The following is a 16,054-nucleotide window of genomic DNA, read 5'->3' on the forward strand; positions in this document are numbered from 1 at the left end:
GGAAACAGTTTGTGTTTTCCACAGAGTCGGGCAGTGCGGCTCCCTGAGCAGGCGGACAGCTGTGTTCCTCACATCTCAACATCTGATGGTGCGTGTGAGCCTCATTGTCCTACAAAGTCCTGGCGCACCGACCATTTAAAACCCCTCAGACTCACACAAATGGCAAAATATACAAAAGATTTTTTCAATCAACTCATCCTAGAAGTCTGACAAAAATGCATTTCTGTAAATCAATAAGACGACGATGTTACTTAATCCATCCCTCATTCTCAAATCCATCTTCAATGCCGCCACGTCTGACTGGTCTTTGTAGTCGGGAGTTCTGGCTGAGCCCACTACAGCCAACTGGGACACAAATGGACTTTGAACCAATGGGACGCCAGCTACCAGGTTCACCACTGTTCCTAGTCCAATCACAACTTAGTTACAGACTGGACAATATGACCAAAAATCTCCCTGGACAAACTTAAGATGTGAAGATCTTTTGAAGCCAGAGAACAGAACCCAGTCTGGGCTGGAAGCTTTCAGGAATCTTAAATCAGATTTATTTGGACGTTGTGTCCTCTGTGGAGGTGATAGAAGAACAGATTTATGTCAAACCTGCTGCACGCCGACACATTTGTCTCTCGCTGTAAAACATAAAACTCTTTATAAAAGAAGAATGTGTTCTCTAAAGAAATATCTGGAATTTGCAGCAAACAGGAGAAAAAAAACTTCAGGAAATGAGAAAAACCTGACCTTGAAAACATTTCTCTCTCTCCACAGTTTTTTATTTGCTTTGTTCCTCAAAAATCAGATGTGGAATGAAAATTTTATTTTCTCAACTCTTATTCTAATTTGAATCAGATCTAATTTTCCAAGGATGAGCTTGTCCCTTTTGAATGAATCTTTGCGTTTGACCCAACAAGCTTCTGTCACATGTAACAGAGTAATACTTGTGTAAATGTATCAGAGTCCAAGGAGGCCAAGAGGGAGACGTCAGCGGCAAGAAATTATAACAACCAGAGATAAAACAGTCAGTGTCTATTAAAGGCAGCAGGTCAGCCAGATGAATTCAGCTCTTCTGGGATTTGTCTTGATAAAATCTGCTGCAGTGAAGCTTCAGCAGTGAAAACAGCCTGATGTTGGCTCAGGTCAAAGGGTTTTAATTGTTCCTGTTGGACTCATTGATTCATTTCAGATACACACACTCTGTCTGCTTCACACTCAGACAAGAAGAAACACTTTTGTCCAAAAGAGACACAATAACAGCAGCTCTTCCCTCCAACAATCCAGTTCAGATCCGGACCCTCCTTGTTCTGGTCGTGTTCAACACAAAGGGAAAATCTTACTACTGGATGTGAAGTCCACCTGAACAAAGACCCAGTGTTCTCAGCCGATACAAACACAGCTGACCTTCACTGGTTACATCTCAGAAACGCTGCAGGAACTCCTGCAGCCTCCAGACGCTTTGGACTGCAAAGGTCCCACATTCAACTCTCAGTGTCAAGAAGACTGTCGGACATTTTGCTCTGCTCTCTCATCTGGAGCCACAGCAGGAACAAAGACGGGACAAACAGCAGCCTGAAAGTCTTCAACATGGCCTTGTTGTGTCTGACCTGTTAGTCCCTGGTTAGCTGGAGGTGAAGCTCCTCCCACCTCTCTGGACGGCCTCAGAGACAACCAGTGGTTCAGTGTGTGTGGGTTTGACAGTGTGCAGGTTACTGGATATGCTTGTGTGTTTCAGATGAACTGCACCTTGTTTAAATTTTACAAAACACTTCAAGAAGCTCCTGAACAGCCTCTCCATTTCAGAAGCCATGAGGAGAAGATTCAGCAACACATCCAACATGTTCAATTAGACAGAGGAAGAAGAGAGAGAGTTAGCAGGAGAGATATTAGAGATCCTGCAGAGGGACAGACAGCTGGACATAATGGACAAGCTGAAGGAATGAAAACAACCGTCCAGAAAGAAGACAAAGATCAGACATGAGGAATGTGGTGTGTTGGAGAGTTCCTGGAAGAGTCACTGGTCTCCTTACCGGCTCGATAGACGAAGTGGGCCTCAGCTTCAGAGGACGATGGCGACAGCAGCTCGTCATCGAACTCGTTGGAGCTGAAGGAGCCAGAGTGGTTCCTCTTGCGAGCGTCCATGACAGCGTTGGCCACCATGACGTGCCGCAGAGAGTCGTTCAGGTAGCGGTGCAGCAGGCTGCTCTTGTACTTGGGTGGAGACACGTAGTCCTCGGCCTCCACGGCAGAACGCAGCCCTGGGTCCATGCCGATGGCCACGCCCACCATGGGGGAGCCCTCCTTCTTGATGACGCTCTGGTACAAGGGCTTGGTGAGATCCTCAGGACCGCTCTGTGTCCTCTGAGGGTTGTCTCCATCTGCAACATCAGGACATGCTCACATGACTGTTCTGTTGGTGGAGGACAGGAAGTCTTCTCCACAACAAGAACCATCTCTTAAAACATTAGAACAAAGTTATGTTGCCATGGTGATCTGTAGTATAAGATATATATCACTTTTATTCAGGCATTTAGGTCCCATCAGTTTTTTTGTGCTCATAAAGTCACTAAAAACAATCAGTGGAAGTGCAAACTGTAATGACTCATTTCCTCCATCAGATGTTGGACTCCAGGTTCAGTTCTTGTCTCGGTTCTGTTCTCCCAGTCTGAAGGAAAACGGTTATTTGGAGCTAATCTTTAATCCAAACAGCAGAACCAGGAGACTTCAGCCTGCTGCTCCTGCCCACATGTTGGCATCGCCTCCAGAACAAAAAGCCCAGTTCAGACTTCAGACCCAGAACCAAAACGTAATGAATGCTGGTTCTATCTCAACCTTCGTCCCCTGAAACATTAAATCCTTCCCAGAATGCTTTGCAGCTGAGGAGACTGAATTAAAGCCCAGCTTCCCACCTGATGAAAGAAACAGGAGGAAGATAAAACTCTGATGAAAACCCAGAGATTCTCTGGCAGCAGGAGAATCAGAGACTCTTCACTTCAGATTCTGTCGCTGCCAGGACTGCAGTTCTGTCATTTGGCCGGGTTAGATGTCTGGTTCAGCCTGGTCCAAATTAAGATGAGCGCTTCCAATAATCAGAACCACATGGTTCTTCCAGCATCTCCTCTGTCACCAAACAATCTGACCTTTTGATTTAATCCAATAAAAATATCAAACTGTTCTCCTGATCAGAACATCACGTCTGCTCTGGACTCCAAGCAGAAAACATGTTTTACTTTAGCCTGGATTTGCTGCTGCAGCTCCAGAACCAGCTGGACCGTTTCAGGTCAGTAAGTGGAATGAAGACACGGTCAGCGGGGTCAGATCTGCTCCCAGAAATAGTCTTTGGAACAAAAGCACAGGCTTCAGAACATAATGGAGGGCCTTTCAGCACACGGGCCAGCAGTGGGAGCGGGCTGCGGATCGCTCCAGAACCAGAATATGACAGGGAGATATACGGAGCCTCTGGTGGTGCAGCGGCCTGCGGCACACACAACACAAACACCAGGCACACATTCCTCTGGGAGCCACACGCTCAGCTTCTCCTCCTCACACACTGAGGGAGAGATTACTGACACCACAGCGCTCTGAACTTTCTGCTCATTCACTGCAGGAAGACTGAACTTTGACTTTCTAACGCTTCCTCACCAAAACGGGCCGGACCTTCCCAGGAGAGCCAGCGTGTGTTTGCACATATTTCAGCTCCACTGACTGATAGAAGGAGAACATACAGTGTTCCGGTTCTGAGCTCAGAAGATCATATCCAAGTGTTTGTGCAGTTTGGACAGTTTGTCCTCAGAGCAGCAGGTGAGGCGTACCTTGGGAGCAGCTGTCGTCGCTGCTGACGCTCAGCCTCTCGGCGTTGCCCTGAACGTATTTGTTGTAGAGTTTGATCCGCAGCGCCCAGCTCAGGTCCGGCTGCCTCACCGTGTTCTTCAGGCGTCTCCTGGCGTTGGCGAACCAGTTGGACACCTGAGGGGGACAAAGCAGGAAGGGGACACACACGGCAAACAGGAAGACGTGTTAATGTCTAGAGTCCACACTCGTTCTGCAGGAAAACTGAAGCCTCTCAGCTTTTTACTGCATATAAAGAATCGGCTGACAGCCAGTGAACGCATCATTTCATGATCTAATGCTCTGACTGAGACACACGTCCCCATCCTGCTTACTCTGGACACGTCCAGCCTCCCTCCAATAAAACAGTTTTTCCATCTCTGTCTTTAAGATCCAATAAAAAAGACACTTGAGCCGCTGCTCTTCCTTCCACTGGGAGTGGAGACCATTAGATGTTCTACTGGAATAACTTTTCATGCTCAGTAGATTTCAAGCTGCTTGTGAACGGCCGGGGACGGCGGCCTCATGCTGGACTACTTAGTTTTCACATTCTCTCCTTCAGGATCACATTTCTCATTAACTAGGACCGTCCCACTGTCTTCAGTCTGCAGCCCAGCAGGACTGGGAGGGGAAGGGACGGTGTCCTCATGAGGACGGGAGGTCCCAGAGGAGACAGCATGTTACCACGGAGATGGAGTTCAGGGACCATGGAGACGGCACCGGATCATGGGCTCCATCTCACAACATTGACATGGAACAAAGCTAACGGCTACGCTACAACATGACAGATTTAGCTGCTGTTTAACACCTGCTGCCAGGTCGGCTTCTCCAGGGAAAAACACACAGGAAGTGACGCGTTCAACGCCACTGGCAGCCTTAACGGCGCTCAGTCTGGACTAAACAGTGGAAGAACTGGGCTGTCCTCAGCAGCAATCAGTGGAAAGACAGAAAGACGTCATGGTCACATCTGAGTTTCTGTTCACACTCTGAGTTTCTGTTCACACTTTGGGACAAAACGATCACTTGTTCAGTCCAAACATATTTTAAAAGACTGAGAGGTTAAAGATTTAGAACTATCTGTTTTCATATTCCTAATTGATAAAAAACAAGATTTTTTTTATCCTTCAGAAACTGAAAATAGAGAAAATAAAGAACCAGGTTCTTCAAAGGAGAACAGGAACAAAAACAGATTTTTGGTGTTTGAATATTTTACAGAACAAAGTTAAAATATTTAGATCAAGAACTGATTTGCATCAAACCATTTTTCCAAAATAAATATTTCTACAAATGATCGCTTCAGTAAAATTGGAAATTATTTTATGACTGACTGTAAATCAGAAAATAGAAAAATAAATCAATAAATAATCAGATAATAATGATTTTTCTACAATACATTTTAATTTTATTTATAGTTTGCTTCTTTTAATACATTTAAAACTTTAACCTAAATATGATTAAATAGATTTTCCTTAAGAGAAAATCTAGTTTATTCATTTCTAGATGAATTTATCAATATTTAATATTGTATTTAAATATTTATCTCATTTGATGTCAGGTTGTTGCACTTTTGACCCTCCTGCCCATTTTCAACAAATTCTCCACCTTTAACCTTTGACCCCACTAATGATATTTACACTCAAACACACGCGTGTGTGAGGTTTGTCAGTGTGTGTTTGGGTCACAGCGTCCAACATCAAGAGCTCCCAGAAACCAGAAGCAGAGAAAGTACAGAGTGACAATGTGAGGAAAACACTGCTCTACACACACACACATGCACACGCACACACACAGCTGCACTCAGTGCTGGTTGTTCCTCTCAGCAGTCAGGTTGTCATAAGTTCAGATGTTCACTCTAAACTTGGAGCCATCAGCAGTTTCTAACAGTTCTGCTCTGAACATCTCACTGGTTTCTCCAGACACCATAAAGATCAAAGCAGCAGAAATATTCCTGACTCAAATCTTTATCAGAAATGACAGTTTTTCTCTGGAGCTCTTTAATGCATCAGAACAGGTTTACATGTTGAGACGTAGGAATATTTCAGAAATACCTAAAGAAAATTATTTGTGAATAATTTCCAAACAGGTAAACATCAGACTCTCTGAGACATGAGATGAAGCTGAGCTGCAGCTTTTGGAAGAAAGAGGAAGAAACAATGAAAGCCTGAGATGCTCAGCAGAGAGAGGAGAAGCTGCAGGAGGATCTGGAAGGCAGAGGAAACAACACTTCACTTCTGCTCAGCTGCTGCTAAACATTCAGGAACAGTAAAAGCTGAACATCTAAACTCCAGCAGCCTGATCAATCTCCTGTCTATGTGACTTTTCTTTGTCTCCTACTGGAATCAGAGCAGAAGAAAGCGTCTCACCTGGACCAGAGTCATCTGCGAGCCGAGCGCCAGCAGGATTTTCTCCGTCTTGGTCGGGTACGGGTTGTCTCTGTGCTTGTAGAGCCACTGCTTGAGCGGCCGCGCCATGTCCTGCAGAGCCTGGCGCTTGTGTCGCACTTTGCTGCCGCTGGGACGACCCCTGTGCACCAGCAGGGACAGCATTTAGACGCAGGCAAACAACCGGACACACCACAGGGCTTCAGCATGCAGATGTCAGGAATGTCGACGGAGGAATCAGAGAAACGTCCTGAACCCACAGGAGGAACACCTGAACCTGCAGATGTCAGTATGGTGCTGCTCTCCACTTCTCCTTTAGCTCCCAAAACGGCTCCACTGGCTGCAGATGGAACCCATTTCAGTCGGACCTCAAAGCGGGCCTGAGGTTCTGGTTCTCCAAATATTTTCCTTGTAATCTGGATCAGCCTGAACATCGTGGAGCACATTTCACTCTGACCTTTGACCCCAGAGCTCTGTTAGAGAATGTTCCTCATTTGTATCCAACAAGAAAAATTATTTTATATGAAACTGTAAGTAAATTCAGGCAGCGAGATTAAAAGTGTTGCTAACGCTGCCAACATGTTGATGTTAGACTTTGTTTGGTTTTAATTCATCCTGTTTTTTTTTGTTTGTTTGTTTCTTTGAGAGATTTTCTCTGGTTCTGGTGGTTTTGATGTGGTCAGACAGGAGAGTGGATGATGAGAGAGAGAAAACATGAAGCAAAGGTCATCAGGTCAGGACTGGAACCTGAGGCTTCTGCATTCGGGTCACCTGCCTTTTTCACTCCTGAGCCACAATTCATCCTGTTATGATGAAATTCCACGTCGATTTTAATAAATGATTTCAGTTAGGCTAAAAAAAAAATACAGCATCTGCTAAATAAACATTATTTATAGTTAAAGTTTCCAACTGAACATTTTGATTAAAAATGTTTAATAGAAGCTGAAAATGTTTTCCTTTGCAGCTCCAGTCAGGAATTCATCTGGGCCTGTTTTTCCAGCTGTTTCCAGTTTATCTTCCTTCTTATTCAACATTTTGAATAATCATCTTTTTCATATGAATATGAAAAAGATGATTATTCATATTTTGGATATTTTTCATATCAAAGTACATGGTGATGTACTTTATAAATTTTATTTGAACAAATAAATTGAATATTTTCGAGATGCTGAAGGTCGGAACAAATATCAGCTGCTTCTTAATTCTGATCGCAGCTTTAATGTTCATTAGATCAGCAGCAGACTAGAAAAAGGTTTATTATCGGATCTATCAGATTGTTCTACATCACAACCTGAGGACGAAAATATTTAGGAACTACAGGAATCTGAACGGAGACGGTTTTAAAATCATTTTAGCCAAATTTGGAGCAAATGCGTATTTACGCACAACAGAAAAACTTCCATCATGTTCATGAATTGATTTATAGTTTTTCATTTAAAAACTCTGCTGTTGGACTTTATATTTATATGGGTTTCAAATCTAAACCCATATCAGTTTTAAGCTTCTAGTTTAAATGTTTCATTTGCTGCGTTTATTTTCGCAAAACCCGAAGATTTAATCCCGGAGATCTGAGGAGAGTTTTCCCCCGTTTCTCACTCGGCTAACGAGTGACCAGCAGGTTGACCAGGCTGTCAGATAGTCCCCCCCGTGGGTTCCTTCACCCACTAAAGCCGACCCACATCCACGCATGCTGAGCAGCAGCCTCTACCAGAACAGAGAGCCTCACATACCCGCTCCGCCTGTGTCTGGCCGCCTGGCTGTCTCTGATGGCCGGGCTGCTGCAGAGGAGATCTGGATGTTGGCCGTCGATGACCTCCAGGTAATTTCTGCTGCTCATTTCCACTTCCTTCGCCTTGTCCTCAAACAGGACCTGACTGCTCAGCTTGTTAAACACAACGGTGTTCATCTTTGGCCGCTCGGTCCGCAGATTTCTCTGCTGCGCTCGAATCCAAAAGGTTCGTGGAAGAAAACTGTCCCCGCGTCTCTCCTGCGGAAGAATAGATCACATTTAGTTTGAGGATCATATGAACTAAATCCTTCATCTAAACTCCTCCACATGCAGCAGCTTCAGAGTTAAAGGCGAGCGGAGCCGCGGCGCTCTGACTCCACTTCTGTGTCTCTTTGGAAACAATCACAACCTGTTTGCTTCATTCAGTCTCCTCCCGCTTCTAATGCGGAGAGGCGCTTCTTTCTGCGCACTTTCATTGCGCATTAATTAGCACAATCAGCTAAGAAATAAATCCGGGGTGAGTCGGTGCGGACAGCGGAACAGTTACTGGTTCTAGATCCACTTTCCTGCTGCGCTGTGGGGGGAAAAGAAAACCCACGGAGAGACACGCAGACTGTGGATGGTGCAAATCTCATTTATTCTACAGGAAGAAATTCAGTTGAATTCTGTTAAAGCGACTCGAAACTAGTTTGAAGCAAATCAACCGACTTCCTGCTTCAGAAACGACCTGCTCTTTCTCTCTCTGCAGCTTCATCGCTATTATCAGCTGATCTGTCTCGGACGCGGATCCATCAGCAGCAGCAGCTTCGTGGAAAACAGCTGGAATAGTTCGTTGACATCGACTAAAGTGATGCTGGCAGTCATGTGACTGATTCAAAGTTGGGTTGAAGCAGCTGGAGCTGCGCCTCCAGAACATCTGAACCTGTCCTTTCACTCAACAAGTCAGTGGATCTGTAGTAGTTACCTTCCCCGGCTCCCTCCTGCGTCTCTCGGCTGTGCTGAACAATAATCCCGCTCCCAGCCGCCCATGCCCCGCTCACATGTTCCCCGCCTGAGTTTCTGAGCTCCAACCACACGGACCGCCGTCTCCTCCTCTGGTTTTATCCGGCGGCCCGGGACTCTGAATATCTGCGCCTGCTCATGTTTCCTTGCACAGAGGCTGAGGCTGCGAACATCCTGCTGCTGCTTTAGGCCGGTTCAGGGGCAGCGGCCCCCAGAGGGAAGGAGAGGGAGGCGGGCAGGAGTCTGAAAGGAGCAGGCTGTCTGAGCCACTGAGGATTAGAGATCCAATGGACAAACAATGTCTGTTTAGGAGCTGCTGCGCTGCTGATGATGGAGTTTAATTTATTATGTTAAAAAGCTTGAAAAGATTTTAGCTGCTAAAGATTCATGGTTTGATTTGATTGGCCAGGAAGCTGAAGGACAGAACAACAGATGAAAATATCCATAAACAAAGTTGTCCATCTTCCTTTGGACCATCTCCATCTGCCTAAAGCTGAAGTTAGCATCTCTGCTCTCTGCTACTTCAGTGAAATCCAGACAAATAAAAGAAACAGTTGGACTATAAATAGCCATGCCACAACTGATTACTCCTGTCACATTATGTGCCCATGACTCAGAGGTTCTGAGGTTCTCAGCTGTGGGTTCCTTTGGGGTTTATCCAGAGTAGTTATTCCAGGGATGTGACTAACCATCTGAAGCGTTTAGCCTCTGTGTAATTATTGTTTATTTGGGCTTATTTTCATTTAAAAGGGGGAACTGACTTTTACTAAGAGTTTGTGCAAACATGCAATGATTGACCAGTCATGTAATGGGGTTAGTTAAGGTCAGGAAGGGTTTATTTGCCCATGTTTTCCACAATATTGTAGGTTGGCCTTCTGGCCTGAGGTGAACTTCTGTTACTCCTCTGACATTATTGCTGTTCTCCAAACCTGTGGCTCAGCAGCAACCTGCTGCAGCTTCTCTTTAATCTTAATCCAGCCTCTCCAAAGCTTCATCTTTCCCGCCCTCAGACTGCTGCCTGTCTGTCGCCCTCTGTGGTTGAATAAAACCATTCAACAGGTAGACCAACATTAATCATGATGTCTGAACTCAAAGGGATCAGCGACGGGGAGTCTGCAGGCGATCCTTATTCACAGCTCTGTTTCATCTCAGGCTGGACTTCAGGAATTACACTGGCATCTGCTTTCTTTGGTATCCATTCAATGGCTGCTGGGGTTGGACAAGTAATGAGTTTTGAGGCCTGGCACCAGAGATCTGATGTCAGAGACAGTGGATATCTGCTGAAGAGCTTTGCAGAGACCCAAGATGCTCTGCAGCTTCACATATTGCAACAGGAAATCCAAATCCTCTTCTAACAGACTTCTTTATGACACTGAGGTTAAGAACAAAGACATTTAAAGACATTAAAAAGGAACCAAAATAACAATTTAACAGTTTGATTCCTGGTTTGAAGAGGAACAGAAGAGAATTTCCTCAGCTTCATACAGTTACGTTTCTATTCTCTGTTCACTGTTGTTAAACACAAACTTCACCTCCTGCATGTTTAGATCATTCACAGGAAATATAATAAAGTAAACTAATTCTAGACCTTTTAGTTCTTTTAGGTGTGAGCTCATTCTGACTTAAACTGAAAGGAAACTTAGAGAAATTTAATCCAAGTTGCATTTTCTGTCTCTGTTTACAAATGATCTGAGATCCAAGGAAAAATATATTTTAGAAAGATTTTTAAATAATTGCAGCAGCTTGTTTTGTAAGAACAGTGACAGAGTTTCAGTACATGAAGATCCAGACTTGTAAAACCAGAAAGCAGAAATCTAGAACCCGTCATGACTCTGAGTGGAACGTCCTGTTTTTATTCATCATTCAGTTAGAATTAAAGGAGCTGCCAATTAAAGATGTGTTTTACTATCAATCTGTGTTTCCTCAATGGAAACATGCTCGGTCATTACAGACCAGGTTATATTTGAGCTTCTGTCTGTAGCCACAGTCTCTCATTGAGGATGATGTTTTTCCTCTAGACTTGGACCTCGTTGCTCCATGTAAACCAGGCTGGAATTACAAGCCGTCTCACACAGACTATGAAGCCACAGGCAGATCGGTTGGGTAGCTTAGCCAACTTTGGAAACTGTGACTGAAGGGAAAGTGAGCAGGTTGTTTAAATGACCCAATTCCAGCTTTTAAGAGACATTTTCAGCGTTTGGGATGCCAGTCAGTGCCGTGAATTTAGTTGTCTGTGCTGAAAATCACCAGGAAACTGAAAGCTGTTGGAAGTTACTGGGATTGATGTCTGGAATCAAAGAGGAAGAAAGTAGAACAGCCACTACTGTCTGAAACCCTGACCTCTGCTGTAGATCTAAATAAGGCTTTCTAAAAACACATGAATGTCGACTAAAGAGGAAAAGTTCCTTCAGTGATGGATGTCTGTCAGCTGGCATGTTCTCCACTCTGAACTCAACCCTCTGATCTTGCAAATTGAAAGAACAAATCGGTGTTTTTGTGCAGTCGTCCGCGCCAGAAGTCCTCCCTCATGTTAGAAAAACAAAGACTCAGAGGTCATGTTTCACTGCCAGTGTGAAAACTTAAGAGAAACATTTCAGATCTTTCTGCGTCATCACCTCTGAAATGCTGCTTGTGGTATCTCTGCTTGTTGAGTCTTCAGCTGCATTTCTCTGCAAAGCTCTGCAGGATTGGGGAGAGTTTGGTCAGACTGACAGACAGCAGCGAGCGAGACTGGATCACTGCTTACTTCTGCATTGAACAAGAGAGAAGGACAATTACTGATGTCACATTTAAAGTGCCAAAACACACCAAGAAGTCAAACAGGAAAAAAGGCCAAATCACAGAGATACAACAATCCTCAAATGACCTTTCAACTGATTTACTGCTTTCCCAAATATTCCTGTCTTCGTTTCCTTCAGCCTCATGTCTTCCACTCCAGTCCAGAACAGCGAAGGCTTGATGAAAAGGTCCTGATGAAAACTCTGGGATAATAAAAGAGATGGTGGGGAGCCGTGTAGCTCTCAGGTTAGCTTACGTTCCACTGAGGGAAACCTGGCCGGGACTCTGGTTCACTCATCCTCATCTGCTGTGAACCAGAACCGCCTGTTGGCTTCACCATCCTTCTACTTTCTCAGCTCAGCCAAACAGGAAGAAGCCCAGATGGTTTAAAGGTCACACAGAACCTGCTGCTGATAGAAAGCTGAAAAGTAAACTGAGCATCATCACAATGCAATTGAAAGAAGCTGACAGTAAATCACTGTAAAGAAAAACTCACTTCAAACATGTTTTTTTAAGAAATGACCTAATGAGGCCAATCAGTGAACTTCTTTTATACTTTTTTATACTTTTTTTTTAAACGACAGTCGTAGCTTTTAAGTTTCATCCAGTCAAAGTCCTGGTCTGGAAGATTTCCCAGATTCCTCAGTTCTGCAGGTAAAGAACTGAAAGCTCTCCGTGTCAATGTGCCGTTAGCCGAATACTTTCCGTCTTCGACCGTTTTTTCAAAAAAATGTCGACAGAAAAATCTGGAGGCCATTTTTCATTTGGACAGATCACAATTCACACTGGAACCACCTGGTCTGGAGAGATTTAGATTTTATGTTCAAAGGTAACATCAATCAATAAAAATTAAAAAAAAAGATTTTCATCAGAGCATCATCTCAAAGCTGGAAATCGTACTCAACGTATCTCACCATCTTAGAGTGGACAAACACGCTGAAGAGTTTTGAGTGAGAAATACAGAAAGCAAAGATCGTCTCCCTGGAAACAGAACCTTTTCCTCTCATCTTCACCAAGTAGTGATTAAGTTTGGGTACCAGTGTTCGTGTGGTGGCCAGGGTTCTGATTTGAGGCCACCTTCAAGGTCATGAGTGTGGGTCAAATCTAGAGCCTGATGGCTGTATTGTAGTGAGGAAATCTGGCTCGACAAAGTTTACTCTGATTCTGTGACCCTGCTGGGTTGGCAGAAAAAGTCCCTTTTGATTGAGAACAGAAGCTGTTCAGGCCTCAGCTAGCAGAGAGTGTGGTCCTTTGTCTGGAGGAGTTCTGAGAGGACACATATTTATGATGGGAGAATAACAAGCTAACCATACTGCTGTTGTGCAACATTTTTTTTATTGGACAATGTTCCTTGGAGCGGATGGAAAAACCACTTCTAATATTTAGAACTTTTACTGTTTATTAGTTTGTTTAGTGAATGTTGCAGCAGAGCCCCGGGGACACGTGGGATTTCTGAGCAACTTTAAACGAGCAGTTCCATTTTAATACAACTGAACTTATCCCAACAAAAAAAAAAAGAAAAAATTAATAAGGAGGACTGTGTGGTAGTAAAAAAAAATGGTCTGGACATCTGGAAACTCTCCTCCCAGTAGCCATGTGAACCAGGGACTGGAGTCTGGAGACGAGGTGAAGGTTAGGCCAGTGGTGAGACACTTTCCATGGTCCCTCAAAACAGAAGAACTGCCCTCAGGGTTATCCCTATGCCTTAACCTCCACTTGACAATTATTTAAAAAGTGTTGGATCCAAGGACATGGAAGGTCAGAGTTGGACATAATTGCTGCAGCTGCTGACCGAACCTTTCATTTCACTGAGTAATGTCCCACAGAACACAGACACTTCTCTTCTCAGACGGCTTGTGGCAAAACTAAAACTCTGAACTGTGGCTTCAGACAAACCAGCCTGAGTTCCTAGAAAACTTCTGCTGCTTCCTCCCAGCCTGACCTCAGAGCTGCACACAGTTCAGCTTCAGGGACCTGCAGGACAGACAGGCTGCCTAAATGCTGTTCTGTGAACTATTTTCTGAGTTATTGTTTTATTATAAACTAGTTTCTAAAGCTAATTATTCATTTTTTTTATTCATATGATGGGCCGTGAGGTTGAAACTTTCTCCATGCTCTAACAAAGTGCTGTGAAAAAGTACTTGCCCCCTCTCAGATGAGTTTTTGTTTTGTGTCCCTCTTAAATAATTTTGATCAAATTAATCTTAGTAAAGGATAAAGACGACCTGAGTAAATGCAAAAAACAGTTTTCAGTTAATGATTTCATTCACTAACAGGAGAGCTGTCCGATCCACCCTGGACCTATGGGACAAATAATTACTCTCTTAAACTAGTTAACCTTCTAACTAGTTTTGCAGCAACAACTAGTATTAAGAGTTTGTGATAACAGGCAAAGAATCTTTATGATCAGCAGTGAAGAATTTTGGTCGACTCTTCTGTGCAGAAATGACGTCTTAACCATCATGAGGACAGCGATGTCGTCGTGGAAACATCATCTGACATACAAGCATTCAGGAAGTGATGTTAGTTCAACCACATTCAAGAGTGGTTGGATGTGAACGGCTCCTTTCAGGTTACACTAGAGCCTCTGAATGATGGTTTATGTCTGACTTTCCTTCAGCTGATTTATTACAGTTCAGTTACAAACTGTTTCTTGTTTCTTCCATTTGGTTTTTATTTCTTTTGTTGTACATTTCCAACTTCCATATCATGGTGTTGACAGTTTTCTGTCCTGATCTTTAGTCTTTGTGTGTTTTCAGTTTTACAAGCTGACTAGGAACAACCAACATGTTCTTGGTTCAAATCCTTTCTGTAGTCGTGATTTCAGATCCTTTGAGTTGACAGATTCTCGTGGGGATCATCAGTCTTTATTCATCACTGAGTGATTCCATCATTTCTTTCTGCTGTATTTTATCTGATTGGTTGTTTTGTCCATAATTCATCCTGATGACAAACAGAAGCTGAGCTATTGGACCACATTAAGTATGACAATGTGATGTCATATGTTGCTATTTCTACCTCGGGCTGTTTAGCAGACATTGGACAGAGTGATGAGTCAGAACCTAGAACATTATAACAGAACCAGCTTCTCCAGAGCTGATGTACCCTGAAGGTCAAGCTAACTGCTTTGTTTCCAGGTAAACACCACTTTTTAGCTCCACATGGTGGAGTCACTTTGTTTAGAGTTGAAAAATCTTTTTTTTTCTGACAACACTTCAAATATCAGTAACCATCCATCTTGTTCTATTGATTCTGTGATTTTTCTCTCTGAGTTTCTGTCTTCACCAGGTTGTGTTGTTTCATGTGAACTTCCATCTTCACATGAAACCAGCGATCTCAGCCACTCTTCCCTCATCATGCTCTTCCAGTGACCCCTGCAAGCAGCTGCTGCTGCTTAGACTTCAAAGAGCGATGAAGATCTCCAGCCACATATTTTCTATGTTTTACTAATTTTCTCTTCTTGCATGCAGCAGATATTGATGAAAATCCCTTTAGACTTTGTGGCAGCGACTGAGGCGGAGAGCCCAGCATCTCAGAGCTCAGTGGGTCCAGGACAGCAGAGGAGGATCAGAGGAGGATCGATGACTGAAGCCAACAGTTTGCTATGGAGGGGCTGCAGAGCCCGACCCAGACAGTTTCTAATAAACAGAACCAGAAGACGAGCCCAGATCAGCAGCAATGATAACCACTCACACATCCCAAGAAATATAATGTCTGCAAGCTGGAAGAACAGAAACAGATGGGATTAGTGAAGGAATCTGCAACAGGAACAAAAGGAACAAGTTTGAGAAAAAAGCTGAGCAACTTCTCTGTTGTTCTCCAACTCACTGGGATTGTTTTATAAAATAGATTTGACAGTTTCTAATAAACGTTCAAACTAAACATGGAATCAGTGGGAGGAAGCTGTGGAAGTGCAACACACTGCTGTTCTACAGATAGTTCTTCTCCACTGAAGCTGACAAAATGACATTGATGATCTATGACTATTGAATGCTATTTAGAGTGTTTGTACAGACTCAGTGTGTTCAACAGAACCAAAGTGTTTCCTTGCATTTATCTAAACGCTGCATTGATTCATATAAGAACACATGGATATAAACTACAGCAGCAGACTGAGCTCCCAGAAGTAGATGTGGCTGTTTAAATATTGTGGTCTCCTCTGAATCACTTAACAAAAGCTCCAAAGTGTTTCACTTTTAAAACACATTTGGCAAAAGAAGGATCAAAAACAATCTTTATTTTGATCATCATAGATTCCAGACTGTAGGAGAGCAAGAGAAGGTTTGTTTGGATGAACTTGTGATGATGTCATTGATAGAAACAAGAAGCTCAAGATGAAAGTTTC

The 16,054-nt window shown here is 43.6% G+C and overlaps 2 protein-coding genes across 8 annotated transcripts in view; both read right to left on the reverse strand.

Moving 5' to 3' along the window:
* LOC122824145 (homeobox protein Mohawk-like) overlaps nucleotides 1-16,054 on the reverse strand; it is a 151,071-nt gene that overhangs the window by 104,404 nt on the left and 30,613 nt on the right. The gene's annotated exons all lie outside the window — the stretch shown is intronic.
* The window catches only part of LOC122824144 (homeobox protein Mohawk-like), a 51,449-nt gene that overhangs the window by 4,078 nt on the left and 31,317 nt on the right, over nucleotides 1-16,054 (reverse strand). For 5 of the 7 annotated variants that reach the window (XM_044104391.1, XM_044104390.1, XM_044104392.1 and 2 more), the window contains 4 exons: nucleotides 7,931-8,187; nucleotides 6,183-6,342; nucleotides 3,804-3,957; nucleotides 2,022-2,369 (listed from right to left, as the gene is read on the reverse strand). In XM_044104391.1, the coding sequence (XP_043960326.1) occupies nucleotides 2,022-2,369; nucleotides 3,804-3,957; nucleotides 6,183-6,342; nucleotides 7,931-8,187 (919 nt within the window). The other 2 variants (XM_044104398.1, XM_044104396.1) reach the window with 2 other exon arrangements.

Source organism: Gambusia affinis, linkage group LG21 (genome assembly GCF_019740435.1).
Source record: "Gambusia affinis linkage group LG21, SWU_Gaff_1.0, whole genome shotgun sequence".
Lineage (NCBI taxonomy): Eukaryota > Metazoa > Chordata > Actinopteri > Cyprinodontiformes > Poeciliidae > Gambusia > Gambusia affinis.